The 19951-nt window shown below is 34.8% G+C and overlaps 2 protein-coding genes across 3 annotated transcripts in view; both read right to left on the minus strand.

The window, feature by feature from the left end:
• Positions 1-2536, minus strand: part of ppp1cc (protein phosphatase 1, catalytic subunit, gamma isozyme) — a 33906-nt gene extending 31370 nt beyond the window's left edge. For both annotated transcript variants that reach the window (XR_013201054.1, XM_077222856.1), the window contains exon 1: positions 1083-2536. Coding sequence is in view for 1 of the 2 variants with exons in the window: in XM_077222856.1 (XP_077078971.1) it covers positions 1083-1137 (55 nt within the window). In the remaining variant the exon portion in view is untranslated. The remainder of the gene's footprint in view (positions 1-1082) is intronic.
• A 1639-nt stretch (positions 2537-4175) lies between these two features.
• myl2a (myosin, light chain 2a, regulatory, cardiac, slow) lies at positions 4176-12690 on the minus strand. Its single transcript, XM_077223302.1, has 8 exons — positions 12547-12690; positions 12350-12492; positions 10782-10874; positions 6416-6491; positions 5761-5865; positions 5604-5682; positions 4577-4625; positions 4176-4495 (listed from the first exon to the last, which is right to left on the minus strand). The coding sequence occupies exons 2-8, from the start codon at positions 12350-12352 to the stop codon at positions 4391-4393; spliced, it is 510 nt and encodes a 169-aa protein (XP_077079417.1). The 5' UTR covers positions 12353-12492; positions 12547-12690; the 3' UTR covers positions 4176-4390.
• Between the last annotated feature and the right edge of the window lie 7261 nt (positions 12691-19951).

Here is a 19951-nt window from a genome sequence, read left to right on the forward strand (position 1 = left end):
GATCAGAAGTGATGAATTGCTTTGCATATATAAATACAGCACGAAAGGTCAAGCAGTGAGAACTGAGAAGTGTTATGTAAATACATCTTTTCATGAATCAAGAATTGTACTGTATACAATAAAACAATAACATTATTGCATAATCACAGGGTTCATTCAGTGTATTTACAGCTTTATTATAATGCACTGCATACAATAAAGCAATAACATTATAAAACAGTTGTATAATAAAACTATAGGCCAAGACTTGCAATAGAAACTAAATATAATTCAGAACTCAAAAATGAGAGTTTATAGTGTGTGTTTTGGAATTAGTCAGTCTAGTTTTCTGAGATATTTAAACTGTTTTTCACTTAATTGATTTTCCAGATGTTTGAGATTACTGCATAAAGAGTTGTTTAAAATCATTCGCCAAGTTCATTGAGTCATTCACTCGCCCTCAAGTTGTTTAAAACCTGTGCAAATATCTTTTTTCTGTTGAACAAAGGAAGATATTTTGAATAATATTTGTAACGAAAAAGTTGCTCTACTTTCACAGTACTTTTTTCCCCCATGTCAATGTTGTTTGGTTTCCCATTTTCTTCCAAGTATCTTCTTTTGTGTTCAGCAGAAGAAAGAAACTCATGCAGGTTTGGAAATTTTGAGGGTGAGTAAATAATGACAGTATCATTATCATGATCATTTTTTGGGCGAACTAACATTAACGTTATCTTTCTTTAAGCACAACACGTACAGTTCTGCTGTGTCTCAAATCACTAGATGTAGACTGAGTTTAATGGCATAATTCTGAAAATGCTTTGTATTCGGAAATCAAAATTTCCAAACGCACCATAAATGTCGTCTATGTAGGGAACTAACGTTACATACACACTGTATATTGTGTATTTGACACACAACCACTGATGTCAATGAGGAGCTAACGCTCTCAGCTAACCGTGTTAGCTCAACTCGACAGCTCTAAATACGAGTCAGATAGCGGACAAATCAGACATATACATATTCATATACAACAATAACAACGATTTTGTAATGATTTACCTCATTGTTAGAATATGTTAGCCGTTGCTTGACGCGAAACTTACCCTCGAGAAGGCGCTGAATGATGCTGTCTATGTTGAGTTTGTCGATGTCAGCCATGACTAGCCGAATAAATCACAAACGCCACCACTCAAAACACACCAGAAACGACAAATAAAAGTATTCCGATTACAAATAAACAGATTTATTACACAAAAGGTAACAAATCGCGCGTTTGAGCGGGCCGTCAGACGCGCGGAGGCTCACCGGCTCTGCGGAAGGACACACATTACAAAACACACATTCAGCAACAGCACAGCTGTTGTAAACCGGCGCGCGGATGAATACAGCACAGCTGCACGAGTGAGGAGAAATAGTGCGGAGGAAATGAGAGGGAGCAAAGCCGACTTTCACAAAAAGGTGTGACGTTGAATGTTAATTGGTATGAAATACATTTATGTAAATACGTTTTACATTATTTTAATGACAATAACTAACGGTATCTTCCTTTACATTTCATCAAAACACAAAATGTATTTGTAAATATAGCTTATTTAAAGATCATGCATTTAATTATATTATTTTATTTGTAAATTAGCATATTTAAAGATCATGCATTTAATTGATGCTGATTTCAATTTAAAATGTACAGTATTTTTACTGGATGAGGGAACATGTTGATGCTCAGCATCATATTTCATCATCTCTTCTTTTAGGAAATGACGTTTTCTTGAGATGTTTCACCAACAGCATCCTGAGATCTCAGATTGCAGAAGGAACACTGAATAAACCAGTGACACAATTCTGTTTTACATGCATCACTGCACAACAACATTGTGTCTAAGAGAGGTATCAGATGATTTTCCTTTTTACAGTTCTTTCATTAAAATTCTTTGGACAAACAGAAATAGTTTCAAATACATATATTTTAGAAAGTAAGTTTCAGATTGCAAGTGTTTCTCTGATGAAAAAAACATTTGTTTCATGTTTCGAGACCTGTGCTGTCCTCTAGTGTTCGTCATTGTGCAGTGACTTTCCTTTCCTTTCAATTCAATTCGATTTATAACTGTGAATTAGACAGAAGGAATTCACTGAATTGCAATTCAAAGAAATTCAACACAGTCACACAAATCATATCCAGTAGCAACAAAAAAACATGAATAATAAAACCCTGATGTGTAGAATGTCTTATATATAGCACAATTAAATTTTAACCACATTGTTTTCAGAATGTGACAAATTCATTCATGTTTGGAACAACTTGAGGATGAGTAAATGATGACAGAATTTTCTTTTTTTTTGGTGAACTGTCCCTTTAAGATAGTTCTATTCTGCTTTTATAGAATCTTTTTGGCATACGGGGTTCTTTGAAATTAAATTTAAGAAACCTAGGATTCTATATAGAACTTTTTTCTAACAGTTGATTGATTTTTTTTTTAGAAAACAAGACTTGATATCTTAAAGTCCCCCTGTCAATAATTCCATCCCTTAAAACTCATCTTTTGGTTTCCTTAAAAACAATTCCTTACCATAAAACAGCTTGAATGTAACTCGACACCCTTGCCTCATTTAGTATGCGCGGCTCTATGAATATGCAAATGAGCCCCGCCTCCACTCACTCAGAGATCCACTCGTTGGCGATCACACGTTGATCTGATTGGTTACAAGGTAGTTTGTGACGTCAGAAACACCAGCGATTTCAAAACGTGTTTTTGAGACGGTCTTTGGTTCACTGCAGTTTTAAGCAGAAAATACTTTAAAGTAATTTTGATTCTCAAGTCTTTATTTTTTAAATGATTTGTACTGGAAAACAATCTTCTTTTTTTTTGCATTGTCGAGGTTATGAAGGTCCCGAGTGTGTGAGAGTGTGTGTGCCAGCGGGATCAGACAGAGCTGCATTGTCTCGGACTGTATTAGATTACACACAGAAATAACAGCGCAGGCTTTGACTTTATCCCGGCAGAAAACAAGAGAACTGCACCTGTTCTGAGAGCCAGAAAACACACACACACACACACACACACACACACACACACACACACAACTGATCAAATGTCGACAATCACTGACGTCACACAGGAAACGCATCATTCCTGCTCACAGGAACAAACATGAATCTGAAGTTTGGGATCGGTAAGATTTGTAATGTTTTTAAAAGAAGTCTCTTGCTCACCAAGGCTGCATTTATTTGATTAAAAAGACTAAAATAAAACAGTAATATTGTTCAATATTATGACAATTATTTAATAACTGTAATTTATTCCTGTGATCAAAGCTGAATTTTCAGCATCATTACTCCAGTCTTCAGTGTCACATGATCCTTCAGAAATCACTATAATATGATGATTTGATGATCAAGAAACATTTATGATTATTATCAGTGTTGAAAACAGTTTTTTTACATTTTTATTTCAGGATTCTTTGAATAGAAAGTAAAAAAGAACAGCGTTTATTTGAAATAGAATCTTTTGTAACATTATAAATGTCTTTACAGTCACTTTTGATCAATTTAATGCATACTTGATGAATAAAAATATTGATTTCTTTAATTTCTTAAATAAAATAAATATAAATAAAAAATAAATAAAAAATAAAATAAAAATTCTTACTGACCTCGAAACTTTGAACGGTAGTGTTTAATGTTACAAAAGCTTTCTATTTCAGATAAATACTCTTTTTTTTTTACTTTCTATTCATCAAATAATCCTGAAATAAAAATGTAAATAACTGTTTTCAACACTGATAATAATCATGAATGTTTCTTGATCATCAAATCAAATCATCATATTATAGTGATTTCTGAAGGATCATGTGACACTGAAGACTGGAGTAATGATGCTGAAAATTCATAAATTACACTTCAATATATTCACACTGAAAACAGCTGTTTTACATTGTAATAATATTTCACAATATTATGTTTTTTTTGTTTTTTTAATCAAATAAATGCAGCCTTGGTGAGCAGAAGAGACTTCTTTTAAAAACATAAAAAATCTTACCGATCCAAAACTTTTGACTGGTAGAATGTCTAGTCAAACTCTGTTATAACTCCTTTATTTACACACACCGTCTAATTCGATTAGAATTAAAATAGAATTAGAAAAGGATTTTACAACTGTAGGAACAGGACGAAACACGATACATTTACACTCGCATCAATATTTCATGCCAATTTATTTATTTACCTATTACAGAATTTTGCAGGTAAATGTTGACAGGTTAACATGCCAAGAATATAGTTAATCATATACGTTAAAAAAAAATCTGACCATTCTCACTTCAGTGACCTCAAGTTTCACACCTGTCAATCATAAATCAGTGGGCGTGTCCGAGCGCGCAGCGGAGCGCCGTGATTGGCCGAGGCCTGAACGGGTTACTCCTGGTCCTTCTCCTCTCCGTGAGTGATGATATGCACTAGATTCTTGTAGTCCAGGTTTCCCGCAACATCTGGAGGGAAAGCGTTGAACATCTGCTCCATCTGAAAACCACAGACATCAGTCTCAGTCAGTGATGATGTCACTGTAACCATGGCAACCGTCAGCATCAGCACCAGCCTCACCTCCTCTGTGGAGAATCTGTCCGCTTGTGTGGTCAACATCTCCGTGACACTGAGGAGAAAACATTTCAGCTCAAAACAACCTCAAATCTGGGTGTTTATTGGTATTTTTGTCTCGTTTCCAGTCCAAATATCACAAAAATCTTAAATCAAGATGCATTTAGTTTAGTAGAATGCTAAAAGATATTATGTCTTGTTTTCTGGAGAAATAAATCAAAATTAAGTGAGTTTTTGCTCAATCCTTCCCTCGCACTTTGTAACCCGGGTCAAAATGACCCGAAGCCCTAAAATTATACTTTTTTGTTTTTTGTCCAGAAAGCTTATATTATTTCATTTTTTATAATATTTTCAGTTTTTTATGCCATTTTTTTGGGAGATTTTTACCTTAATTTACCTTTAAATTACTAGATTTGATCATTAAATAATAAATAAATAGTAATTTAAGCACATTCCTCACATTCTTTCAACTTAAATTCAAAATAACTCACACTTTCATGCATAACCCTGTTAATCCAGCTCTAAATATCTTACATCGGGAGTCTTTGACCTCTTGTGGAAAATAATAATATATCATGATATTCATGACTCTAGACGGGCTTATATCTCTATGTGGAGTAAATGAGCTGTTCCTCTGGGTCCTAAAGCCAGTTTCTCTTCAGTGTGTGTTCAGATACACATGTACACATTATAAAAAAAATTTTTTTTGGTAAAGTTTTAACATTTTTAGTTTGAATTTGAAGCATTTTTAGGTTTTTCTGTGTGTACTGAAGCATTCCTCACATTCCATTCATTCCTAAGGAGCTCAAATTGAGCCCATTTGTTACTTTTTTAAATTTCAACCACAAAACTCCTTGAATTCATTCAATTTTAAGGTTTAAGTGCGATAAAAGTCCTGGGGTCTTGGACCCCTCTGATGAACACAGATGTAAAAATGAGTTTCAGGGCAAAATGACATTTGTGCAAGACAAAAAACTAATATTCCCAGTTGATTGATCAGAGAAAATAATAATAATAATGTTGAATATCCTACTATTCCTTCTTCAGGATCCCCTTCCCTTCAGGATCGAACACTTTGAAGGCGTTCAGGATGGTTTCCTCGGGATCGGCTCCTGTAAGAGACACAAACTCTCTGACTGACAGAACTCTTCATCATGTCACATGATCAGGCGAGTCTACTGAAAACCTGCCTTTGAGTTTCTCTCCAAACATGGTGAGGAACACAGTGAAGTTGATCGGGCCAGAAGCCTCCTTCAACATCTCATCGATCTCCTCCTGCTTCACATTCACCCGTCCTGGACAGGCACAGAAGAGGAGCATGATGGGAGATCAGAGAAGAGGAGCATGATGGGAGATCAGAGAGGAGAGCATGATGGGAGATCAGAGAAGAGGAGCATGATGGGATATCAGAGAGGAGAGCATGATGGGAGATCAGAGAAGAGGAGCATGATGGGAGATCAGAGAAGAGGAGCATGATGGGATATCAGAGAGGAGAGCATGATGGGAGATCAGAGAAGAGGAGCATGATGGGAGATCAGAGAAGAGGAGCATGATGGGAGATCAGAGAAGAGGAGCATGATGGGAGATCAGAGAAGAGAGCATGATGGGAGATCAGAGAAGAGGAGCATGATGGGAAATCACACTCACACACTCACACATATATATTTATAGGATTTATATTCTATATATACAATTACACATCAACAGCGTTACTTTTCACATTAAGGTATTACATATTTCAGACTTAATTAATTAAATAAGTTTTAAAAAAAGAACATTGCACATGACATGTTTGTTTTATGATGTGTCTTGTGTTCTGATGATATAAACCGTGCTGTGACTGACCGAGAGCTGCGAATGTGTCTCTCAGATCATTCTTGTCTATGAATCCGTCTCTGTTCTGGTCCATGATGGTGAACGCCTGAAAACACGGAGAACAACAACTTATTAATCCCAGAGGAAAAGCTTATCATCATTAACCAAAACTAAAACCACAAAGAGTATTTTCATTACTTATTAAGCATTAAACATATGAAGCCTTGCACATGAAATATTTTATATATATATATATATATATATATATATATATATATATATATATATATAAATAGAGTATTGATAGTATATTAATAGTATTTATAGTAGTATAGTATAGTATAGTACAGTATAGTACAGTACAGTACAGTGTAGTATAGTATAGTATATTATATAGTATAGTACAGGATATAGTATAGTATATATAGTAGTAGTACAGTATACAGTACAGTATAGTATATATAGTATAGTACAGTATAGCATGGTATATAGTATATAGTATAGTATAGTATAGTATAGTACAGTATAGTATAGTATAGTATAGTATATATAGTATAGTACAGTACAGTACAGTGTAGTAGAGTATAGTACATAGTATATAGAGTATAGTACAGTATAGTATAGTATGGTATACAGTATAGTACAGTATAGTATAGTATATATAGTATAGTACAGTACAGTACAGTATGGTATATAGTATAGTATAGTACAGTATAGTATAGTATATATAGTATAGTACAGTACAGTACAGTACAGTGTAGTACAGTATAGTATATAGTATATATAATATAGTACAGTACAGTATAGTATGGTATATAGTATAGTATAGTACAATATAGTATAGTATAGTATATATAGTATAGTACAGTACAGTACAGCATAGTCTAGTATAGTATAGTATAGTATAGTATAGTATATATAGTATAGTATAGTACAGTACAGTACAGTATAGTATAGTATATATAGTATAGTACAGTACAGTACAGTACAGTATAGTCTAGTATAGTATAGTATAGTATATATAGTATAGTACAGTACAGTACAGTGTAGTACAGTATAGTATATAGTATATATAGTATAGTACAGTACAGTATAGTATGGTATATTGTATAGTATTGTATAGTATAGTATGGTATTCAGTATGGTATTTAGTATAGTATATAGTATAGTATAGTACAGTATAGTATAGTACAGTATATAGTATACATAGTATAGTACAGTGCAGTACAGTATAGCATATAATATATATAGTATAGTACAGTACAATATAGTATAGTATAGTATGGTATTTAGTATGGTATTTAGTATGGTATGTAGTATATTATAGTACAGTGTAGTAAAGTATGGTATTTAGTATAGTATACAGTATAGTATAGTATAGTATAGTATAGTATAGTATAGTACAGTATAGTACAGTATAGTATAGTATGGTATTTAGAATAGTATATAGTATAGTACAGTACAGTATAGTACAGTATAGTACAGTATAGTATAGTATGGTATTTAGTATAGTATATAGTATAGTACAGTACAGTATAGTACAGTATAGTATAGTATGGTATTTAGTATAGTATATAGTATAGTATAGTACAGTATAGTATAGTATGGTATTTAGTATGGTATTTAGTATGGTATTTAGAATGGTATATAGTATAGTATAGTACAGTACAGTATAGTACAGTATAGTACAGTATAGTATAGTATGGTATTTAGTATAGTATATAGTATAGTATATTGCAGTATAGTACAGTATAGTATAGTATGGTATTTAGTATAGTATATAGTATAGTATAGTACAGTATAGTATAGTATGGTATTTAGTATGGTATTTAGTATGGTATTTAGAATGGTATATAGTATAGTATAGTACAGTACAGTATAGTACAGTATAGTACAGTATAGTATAGTATGGTATTTAGTATAGTATATAGTATGGTATATAGTATAGTATAGTACAGTATAGTATAGTACAGTATAGTATAGTACAGTATAGTATGGTATTTAGTATGGTATATAGTATAGTATAGTACAGTACAGTATAGTACAGTATAGTACAGTATAGTATAGTATGGTATTTAGTATAGTATTTAGTATGGTATATAGTATAGTACAGTATAGTATAGTACAGTATAGTATAGTACAGTATAGTATGGTATTTAGTATGGTATATAGTATAGTATAGTATAGTACAGTACAGTATAGTACAGTATAGTAGAGTATAGTATAGTATGGTATTTAGTATAGTATATAGTATAGTATAGTGCAGTATAGTACAGTATAGCATAGTATGGTATTTAGTATAGTATTTAGTATGGTATATAGTATAGTATAGTACAGTATAGTATAGTATGGTATTTAGTATAGTATATAGTATAGTATAGTACAGTATAGTACAGTATAGTATAGTATGGTATTTAGTATAGTATATAGTATAGTATAGTGCAGTATAGTACAGTATAGCATAGTATGGTATTTAGTATAGTATTTAGTATGGTATATAGTATAGTATAGTACAGTATAGTATAGTATGGTATTTAGTATAGTATATAGTATAGTATAGTACAGTATAGTACAGTATAGTATAGTATGGTATTTAGTATAGTATATAGTATAGTATAGTGCAGTATAGTACAGTATAGCATAGTATGGTATTTAGTATAGTATTTAGTATGGTATATAGTATAGTATAGTACAGTATAGTATAGTATGGTATTTAGTATAGTATTTAGTATAGTATAGTATAGTATTAATAGTGGCCAATTTGAACTAATTTATTCCCCGTTTTGATTTAACTAAAACAAGGGAACAAATGATTATATCGTGCACACAATTTACTTTATTAATTACTTTATTTAATTTATTCTGAAAAGCTAAAACAACGAATTCTAAATAAAATTCTAAAAAAACTCTATAGACATATTTTTTAAAACGAATAAAACTAGTAAAAATTATTTTAAAAAACACACAACAAAATGACTAAAACTTTAACTAAAATTGATATGAAAACAAAATATTTCAATAAAATTGAATTCGAAATATTAACAAAAACTACATCACTGATAATACAATAACACCGTTTCAAACTTCATGAGATTAATTGAGCTCTGATGTATATTTTACTGAAGTATAAGATGTAACTATAATTGAATATGAATATGAAAAGCAGCTCAGATAATTTGGCCTTGTGGGAATTTGATGAGAAGTATTGTTGAGCTCCCGACACACAATGCCACACACGTGCCAGTTATCCTCACAGAATTCAGTCAATCTGGTATGTTAAGGAGAGTCTCTATAAATATATATTTCAGCCCTCAATAGGGATCAGACAGAAATATCATATTCCATAGGGAGCTTTACAGAAAGACACGACAGCAGCTGCTCTTTACAGGAGCCAATCAAAATACACTCCCCGAGAAACTTATTATTAAATATATATTTTAGTTCAATAATGTTTGGTATTTAATATTTTGTATTTTGGGGGGATTTTATGGTACTACATTATATTTATGTAGTAGTTATGATCCATTTATTCATTTTTTGAGCATGGAGATGAAAATTAAAAATCCATGTTGAAAGGTTTTTAAAGAAAGTGTATTTTTAAAGAATATATTTGGCAGATTATTGCTGAATTGAAAAAAGTTAAAACTTAAGAATTTAAAAAAAGTTATACATTTTATAAAACTTATAATTTTATTATTATGAAAAATGCATAAAAATACTAATTTAATTTTTTATATGAAATATATATATTCCAAAACATGTTTTACTCTACAACTGCAAATAAAATAATAATAATAATAATAATAATAATAATAATAATAATAAAAACGATTAATCTAAACAAGTACCAAACGCTTCCACTAGATATAATTTTCCTCCCGTTCATTTCCAATGCATTTATTTCTGACGGCGAGGAGAACGAGTGTGTTTGTTCTTCTCAGGATCATTTAACATGTTTTGAGTTCACACACCAAGTGCCAAAACATGTACCAATCTTATGGAATAAAAAAATTCGAAAAAAGTTATAATGCATCTGAAATCATATTTGAATCTGATTCAAAGCCAAATAAACTAAACTAAATCTGCATGAACTGGAGCTGTTTGCTGTCACTGATCAAACCTGTTGAATATGCATGAATGATGCATGAATGAAACCACTGTCTACAAGGAAGATGTAAATGATGACAGAATATTAGCACTAAAGAACCTTTAACATCCATGGAACCACTAAAGGTTCTTTTTAGCAGAAAACCAGCTCTTTTTTTTTTTAATGGTTCTTTTTGTTCACTGAAAGGTTCTTTATGGAACCAGAAATGGTTCTTGACTGGCATCGCTGAGAAGCTTTATGTTGAAGAGTGTATTGAGATGTTACGCTGATTCAGGAAAGCCATCAGACCTCCTTGAACTCCTGGATCTGAGCCTGTTCAAACATGGAGAAGACGTTGGAGTTCGCTCCGTCTGCCGACCTCTTCTTCGCTTTCTTGGGCGCCTGCGGAAAACAAGAACAAGCTTTTCTCTTATCATTTCAACTCCAGTAACAAAAACTGCTTTAAACTTCCATTCATTCATCAGTTCAAACTGTAAAGGAATCAATGATTCAATGAATCAATGATTCAAACTCAATGATTCATTTGCAGCATTGCTCTAAAGTCGGGCATTTGTCAACAAGGGAAAGAAAGAAAGTTCTTTGTTAATATGAAATATTTTTCTGGATTGATTTTTTACAGGTGTTTTATAACCGTATTTTGAATTGGGTTAGTTTTAAGGTTGAGGTAAATGCCTGTAAAATGATTAGATAATGTGCTGGTAATTTTCCACCAAGACATTGCTTGTTTTTAAATTAAAATGTACATTTGTTATTATGTATTGTTATATTTCCACTCGCTTTCGAGCAAGTATTATATGTGTAAATAATGTATGTGGATAAATGTATCAAAATTGTAATGTGTGTGTGTGTACAGGTACACATGTGTATGTGTATATGTATGTATGTATATATATATATATATATATATATATATATATATATATATATATATATATTATTTTTTATTGCTTGAAATAAACTTCAAATCAAATATTGGAGCATGATTAACTCTTCTTTGTGATCAAATTAAGCGAAAACACATTTTTCTTGATTATTTTTCTCAAACACAACATAAATACAGCAAATAAGATGCTAAAAACGAAATTAACACAAAATAAAAAAAGAGTAAGTCCAAAGAATTTACTGAATTGAGTTTTTACAGGTGTTTTATTACGTATTTTGAATTGGGTTGAGTTTTAATGTTGAAGTAAAAGTCTGTAAACTGATTAGATAATGAGCTGGTAATTTTCCAGCATTGCCTGTTTTTAAATTAAAATGTACATTTGTTATTATGTATTGTTATATTGGAGCACGATTAACTATGAAAAACCATACCTTGATTATTTTTAACAAACACAACATAAGCGCAGCATATAAAATGCTAAAATTGAAATGAACATGAATTTGACTCAATATTTACTTTAAAACTTTTTGCCTACTTTTAAATATTTAATTTTATTTATCTAACAATATTTACTTTTTACATTTTAGTGCATTATTATTTGATTCATCGCTGGTATGTTTTTGAAATTGACACAAAGAAGAATAACTTATGTACAGTATTGTTATATTGGAGCATGATTAATTAATTTAAGCGAAAACAAAGTTTTCTTGATTATTTTTAACAAACTCAACATAAATGCATCAAATGAGATGCTAAAAATGAAATGAACCCTAATTTTACACAATATTTACTGATATGTACATTATTATTGGATTCATTGCCAGTAAGTTTTTGAAACTGACACAAAGAAGAATAACTCAGTTTCAGGCGATTAATAACTCTGACCGATATATCGGTTGATCTCTAATGAAAGTCTATCAGCACGAGTGATTCCCGAAGCATCAGTAAATCCAGAGTAAATGTGGATACTCACCATGACCGGTGACAGTTAGAGATCCCGAATGTTTCTGCACAATGGGTTCGGATGGATGGGCTTTTGTAGATTAGCTGTGCTGTTCTACTGGCTGATATAAATAACACATGCCCTGTTTAGGAAGTGACAGGTAGATGATGATCCTCAATACACACACACACACACACACACACACACACACACACACACACACACACACACACACACACACACACACACACACACAGAAGCATGATGTAGGAACAACAGTGGTTTAGAATGACAGGAGCTTGTTCTCTGGAGGACAGAAGAAGCGTTCAGCTGTTTGCCGATGATCTCTCCTCACTTCTTATTTATTTCAGGGTCTGTTTCAGAGTTTCAGAGTTTCAGAGTTTTAGAGTTTCAGAGATTCAAAGTTTCGGAGATTCATACACACTTCAAACACATAAATACACACTTCATACACACACATAGGCTACACACTTCATACACACACCCATCAGCTGCACAGGGTGTGTCACACACACACGTGTTCACATGTTCACATGCTAAACCTGTCAGCACTCAGATGGAGGATGAACTGAGTTTCAGAGTTTCGGAGATCGGAGATTCAGACAATCAGAGATTCAGAGATTCAGAGGAGTTTCGGAGTTTCGAAGTTTCGGAGATCGGAGATCGGAGATTCAGAGATTCAGAGATTCAGAGATTCAGAGATTCAGAGATTCAGAGATTCAGAGTTTCGGAGATTCAAAGTGTCGGAGATTCGGAGATTCAGAGATTCAAAGTGTCGGAAATTCGGAGATTCAGAGTTTCAGAGTTTCAGAGTTTCAGAGTTTCAGAGCTTCAGAGTTTCAGAGTTTCAGAGTTTCGGAGATCGGAGATTCAGAGAATCAGAGATTCAGAGATTCAGAGATTCAGAGATTCAGAGATTCAGAGATTCGGAGTTTCGGAGTTTCGGAGTTTCGGAGTTTCGAAGTTTCGGAGATCGGAGATTCTGAGATTCAAAGTTTCGGAGATTCGGAGATTCGGAGTTTCAGAGTTTCGGAGTTCCGGAGATTCGGAGATTCGGAGTTTCGGAGTTTCGGAGTTTTTTGGAGATTCAGAGTTTCGGAAATTCGGAGATTCGGAGTTTCGGAGTTTCAAAGTTTTGAAGTTTCGGAGATCGGAGATCGGAAATCGGAGATCGGAGATCGGAGATTCTGAGATTCAAAGTTTCGGAGATTCGGAGTTTCAGAGTTTCGGAGTTCCGGAGATTCGGAGTTTCGGAGATTGGGAGTTTCGGAGTTTAGGAGATTGGGAGTTCCGGATATTCAGAGTTTCGGAGATTTGGAGTTTCAAAGATTCGGAGACTCAGAGTTTCGGAGATTTGGAGTTTCAAAGATTCGGAGATTCAGAGTTTCGGAGATTTGGAGTTTCAAAGATTCGGAGATTCGGAGTTTTGGAGATTCGGAGTTTCAGATTTTCGGATTTTCGGAGATTCAGAGTTTCGGAGTTTCGGAGATTCAGAGTTTCGGAGATTGGGAGTTTCGGAGTTTCGGAGATTGGGAGCTCCGGAGATTCGGAGTTTCGGAGATTCAGAGTTTCAGAGATTTGGAGTTTCGAAGATTCGGAGATTCAGAGTTTCGGAGATTTGGAGTTTCGAAGATTCGGAGTTTCGGAGTTTCGGAGATTCGGAGTTTCAGAGTTTCAGAGTTTCAGAGTTTCAGAGTTTCAGAGTTTCAGATTTTCGGAGTTTCGGTGATTCAGAGTTTCGGAGTTTCGGAGATTCAGAGTTTTGGAGATTGGGAGTTTCGGAGTTTCGGAGATTCGGAGTTTTGGAGATTCGGAGTTTCAGATTTTCGGATTTTCGGAGATTCAGAGTTTCGGAGTTTCGGAGATTCAGAGTTTCGGAGATTGGGAGTTTCGGAGTTTCGGAGATTGGGAGCTCCGGAGATTCGGAGTTTCGGAGATTCAGAGTTTCAGAGATTTGGAGTTTCGAAGATTCGGAGATTCAGAGTTTCGGAGATTTGGAGTTTCGAAGATTCGGAGTTTCGGAGTTTCGGAGATTCGGAGTTTCAGAGTTTCAGAGTTTCAGAGTTTCAGAGTTTCGGAGTTTCAGAGATTCAGAGTTTCGGAGATTCAGAGTTTCGGAGATTTGGAGTTTTGAAGATTCGGAGATTCGGAGATTCGGAGATTCAGAGTTTCGGAGTTTCGGAGATTCGGAGTTTCAGAGTTTCGGAGTTCCGGAGATTCGGAGATTCGGAGATTTGGAGATTCGGAGTTTCGGAGTTTCGGAGATTCAGAGTTTCGGAGATCGGCAATCGTCGATTCAGAGATTCAGAGATTCAGGGATTCAGAGATTCAGAGATTCAGAGATTCAGAGATTCAGAGATTCAGAGATTCAGAGATTCAGAGAATCAGAGTTTCGGAGATTCAGAGTGTCGGAGATTCGGAGATTCAGAGTTTCACAGTTTCAGAGTTTCAGAGTTTCGGAGATTCAGAGATTCGGAGATTCGGAGTTTCGGAGATTCAGAGTGTCGGAGATTCGGAGATTCAGAGTTTCAGAGTTTAAGAGTTTCAGAGTTTCGGAGATCGGAGATCGGAGATTCAGAGATTCAGAGATTCAAAGTGTTGGAAATTCTGAGAGTCAGATTTTCAGATTTTCAGATTTTCAGATTTTCAGAGTTGCAGAGTTTCGGAGATCGGAGATTCAGAGATTCAGAGATTCAGAGATTCAGAGATTCAGAGATTCAGAGATTCAGAGATTCTGAGTTTCGGAGTTTCACAGTTTCACAGTTTCGGAGATTTGGAGTTTCGGAGATTCTGCGATTCAGAGTTTCAGAGTTTCGGAGTTTCGGAGATTCTGAGTTTCGGAGATTCAGAGATTTAGAGTTTCAGAGTTTCAGAGTTTCAGAGTTTCAGAGTTTCAGAGTTTCGGAGATTCAGAGATTCGGAGATTCAGAGTTTCGGAGATTCAGAGTGTCGGAGATTCGGAGATTCAGAGTTTCAGAGTTTCAGAGTTTCAGAGTTTCAGAGTTTCGGAGATCGGAGATCGGAGATCGGAGATTCAGAGATTCAGAGATTCAGAGATTCAAAGTGTTGGACATTCTGAGAGTCAGATTTTCAGAGTTGCAGAGTTGCAGAGTTTCGGAGATCGGAGATTCAGAGATTCAGAGATTCAGAGATTCAGAGTTTCGGAATTTCGGAATTTCGGAGTTTCGGAGTTTCGGAGATTCTGAGATTCTGAGATTCTGAGATTTGGAGATTTGGAGATTTGGAGATTTGGAGATTCGGAGATTCGGAGATCCGGAGATTCAGAGAATCAGAGTTTCGGAGATTCAGAGTTTCAATGATTCAGAGTTTCGGAGATTCGGAGATTCGGAGATTCAGAGATTCAGAGATTCAGAGATTCTGAGATTCTGAGTTTCATTGATTCGGAGATTCAGAGTTTCGGTGATTCAGAGATTCGGAGATTCGGAGATTCTGAGATTTGGAGATTCAGAGATTCAGAGTTTCAGAGTTTCAGAGTTTCGGAGATTTAGAGATTCGGAGATTCAGAGATTCAGAGTTTCAGAGTTTCAGAGTTTCGGAGATTTAGAGATTCGGAGATTCAGTGATTCAAAGATTCAGAGTTTCAGAGATTTAGAGATTTAGAGATTCAGAGATTCGGAGTTTCGGAGATTCGGAGATTCGGAGATTCAGAGTTTCAGTGATTCAGAGTTTCAGTGATTCAGAGTTTCAGTGATTCAGAGTTTCAGTGATTCGGAGTTTCGGAGATTCAGAGATTCAGTGATTCGAAGATTCAGAGTTTCGGAGTTTCATACCTTATATTGTTTTCAGGGTTGAGCATCATTCAGAACTGAACGGAAGATCCCTCTTCTTCTAAATGTCCGTGCACATCATTATAGTGTTAATAATCTGGAATCAGAATAAGTTCCTCTTGCAGCATCTCTTCTCTTCTCTGCTTATGTGGGAGGGGCTATAACCTGTCACTCACATGATATCAGCCCATTCGTTCGGTTCACATGACGTCACTGTAGCTTTGCGCCGCTATCTTGACGACCGGCTTCTCAGTACTGCCTGCAATATGTTCTGCAGTTAGCTGCAACAACAGCCGAAAGAGGAACACCGAACTGGTATTTTATTCTATACCAAAAGAAAAGGATAGAATAAATGTCTCATATTGTATCAAGTCTCATCTTTCTGTGCGCACACACCCGAGCCGAAGCGTGCAGCTATAGACCCTATACAGCGCGCGAGTAATGAACTGAGCTCTGTTTCGTGTCTGAATGGACAAATACACACAACATTATGTTTAAATGTCCGTTTTGGAGAGTATTCACGTAAAATATGTCGGTTATGACTTAAACAGGGTTGTCATCCAATCTCTTTGGTGTAGAGAGAGAGAGAGAGAGAGAGAGAGAGAGAGAGAGAGAGACGAGGAAAACAAAGCATGCAAATGGAAATTATCGCGGCCGGAAAAATTATTTTTTCGCGGCCGAGCTAATTTTTTTATTGTGCGATTAATTGATTTATCGACTATCGCTACAGGCCTAATCCAGATTAATGACAGCTAGCCGTGAGCCGTTGCTAACAGCTAGCAAGCTACTAGCTGAGCCACTTAGCTAACAACTCGCTACTTAGTCAGAGCAAACTACCACCAAAATCATACATTTGATTTTTTTTTTATAATACCAACATTTCCCATGATTAAATATAAATCCTTGGTGGCCAGGTGCCGCACTTTTACGTTTGTAACCCATCCAGCCACAGCATATTGATACGCGTCTGTACTCTTTGAAAGCCTTAAGCGATCCCCACTGTATATGGGGAGGGGTTATGCACAAGATAAATATATATATCATGGTAGGCAAATTGAGGCAAGTCTGGGGCAGATGATAAAGGACAAAAGAAAACTGGCGTTAACAAATAAGGATCGGAGCCTAAAATTTAAATTTTATCCATGTATCTCTGTCTTTCTCTCTCATTCAAAAGGGCCTTTTGGGCGGCGCCGGGCGAGATCGGTCGTCAATATGGCGGCGTTCTATTTCTAGTGACGTAGGTGGCATCTATGAATAGCAAACCACAACCATCCAATCAATTCTCCACAGACACAATCAAGCCCCGCCCACATCTGTTCTTGTTCCTGAAGCTGTTTCAGGTATAGATAGATAGATGGATAGATGGAAGGATAGATTGCCGTCCTCATACACACACTTCATACACACACATACACACTTCAAACACACACATACACACTTCAAACACACACATACACACTTCATACACATACATACACACTTCATACACACACATACACACACACTTCATACACACACTTACACACTTCATACACACACATACACACTTCATACACACACATAGGCTACACACTTCATACACACACATACACACTTCATACACACACATACACACTTTAAACACACACATACACACTTCATACACATACATACACACTTCATACACACACATACACACTTCATACACACACACATACACACTTAAAACACACACATACACACTTCATACACATACATACACACTTCATACACACATACACACTTCATACACATACATACACACTTCATACACACACATAGTCTACACACTTCATACACACACATGTTCACTTCTACACACACACACATACACACTTCATACACACACATACACACTTCATACACATACATACACACTTCATACACACATACACACTTCATACACATACATACACACTTCATACACACACATAGGCTACACACTTCATACACACACATGTTCACTTCTACACACACACACATACACACTTCATACACACACATACACACTTCATACACATACATACACACTTCACACACACACACACACACACACACACGTACACACTTCATACAAATACACACACATACACACACACACACACACTTAATAGACACATATACACGTATACACACTTCATACACACACATACAGACTTCATACACACACACACAAACACACACACACACACACATACACACTTCATTCACACACATAGGCTACACACTTCATACACACACATACACACTTCATACACACACACACACACACACACATACACACTTCATACACACACATAGGCTTCACACTTCATACACACACATACACACTTCATACACACACATAGGCTACACACTTCATACACACACATACACACTTTAAACACACACATACACACTTCATACACATACATACACACTTCATAGACACACATACACTTCATAGACACACATACACGTATACACACTTCATACACACTTCATACACACACACACATACACACTTCATACACACCCTAGGACAGTCACACACACGCATGTTCACATGCTAAGCCTGTCATCAGCGGTGATGTATGATGGAGGATGAACTGCAAACACAAACTCTACAGTAATTCTAGTCAATTTGATTATATTTCACGTAAATGTAATAATGCTGTTGTGGTTCGGCTGCTGATCTCTGTAATATAAAGCAGAACACATGATAAACTGCAGTCGATACACAGCCGGTTTCTGGCTCTTTATTTATTCCTCCGGCTGTGAGAAGATCAATATTGGCTTCGTGAGCTTCAAATCAATAAACAGGATCAATAAAACCAATCGAGATGATCAATATGTCATCTGTGACCCTCAAATATAATCTTCAGCTTGCAGGGAGATTTTAGAAGTCATTTGAATTTTGATCATAAAACTGAGAACAGAATTCGGCTCTTGAAATAGAAATTATGATCAAAGGATTATTAGTTCATTAGATTATTATTAGTAATCAATGTAAAGTGATGGAGTCTCTTCAAAATATTGGGACTAAACCGCTTGATTCATATGGAGTAGTTTATGGATTAGTTTATGAATGTTTTGAAGCATCTGGTAGTTGCGTAGCCTGTCAATAGAGGAACAGAAATCTCTCAGATTTCATTAAAAATATCATATTAATAATATGAACGACAGTATTACAGGTTTGGAACGGGTTAGTAAATGATAACAGAATTTTCATTTTTGGGTGAACTAACCATTGAAGATTATGTTTGTTATGCAATCATAATAATACAAATATGAAAAAGTATGCTGTAAAAATATATAAAGATTTGAACAAAATCCTCACAGGTTGAAGGTCATTAAAGTTTCTTTACATGGCAGAAATAACAAGATTATGTTATGAATTCAGCTATAGATTCAGATTGAATCAATAAATTAATAAAATCAAGTGCGATGTGAAACGTTGATTGAAACAATAATATTTGTTGACATAATAAATACATGCAATATGTGAATGTTGAAGCATCAAACTGAACTGGTAGTTGCGTAGCCTGTCAATGGAGGGACAGAAATCTCTCAGATTTTATTAAAAATATCTTCATTTGTTTTGAAGATGAACGAAAGTCTTATGGGTTTGAAATGGGTTATTAAACGATGACAGAATTTTCATTTTTGGGTGAAACTAAGCCTTGAAGAATATGTTTGGAATGGATTACTGCATAATCATAATAATAAAAACATGAATCCGTAGCAGAAATACAGTAGAAATATCAAGGCTGCTATATAATGATTAACAAAATACATTAGAAAAGGTAATTGAAGTTTCTTAAAT

Source organism: Siphateles boraxobius, unplaced genomic scaffold, assembly GCF_051911475.1.
Source record: "Siphateles boraxobius isolate OS27281-9 unplaced genomic scaffold, OSU_SipBor_1 120, whole genome shotgun sequence".
In the NCBI taxonomy this organism is placed as follows: domain Eukaryota; kingdom Metazoa; phylum Chordata; class Actinopteri; order Cypriniformes; family Leuciscidae; genus Siphateles; species Siphateles boraxobius.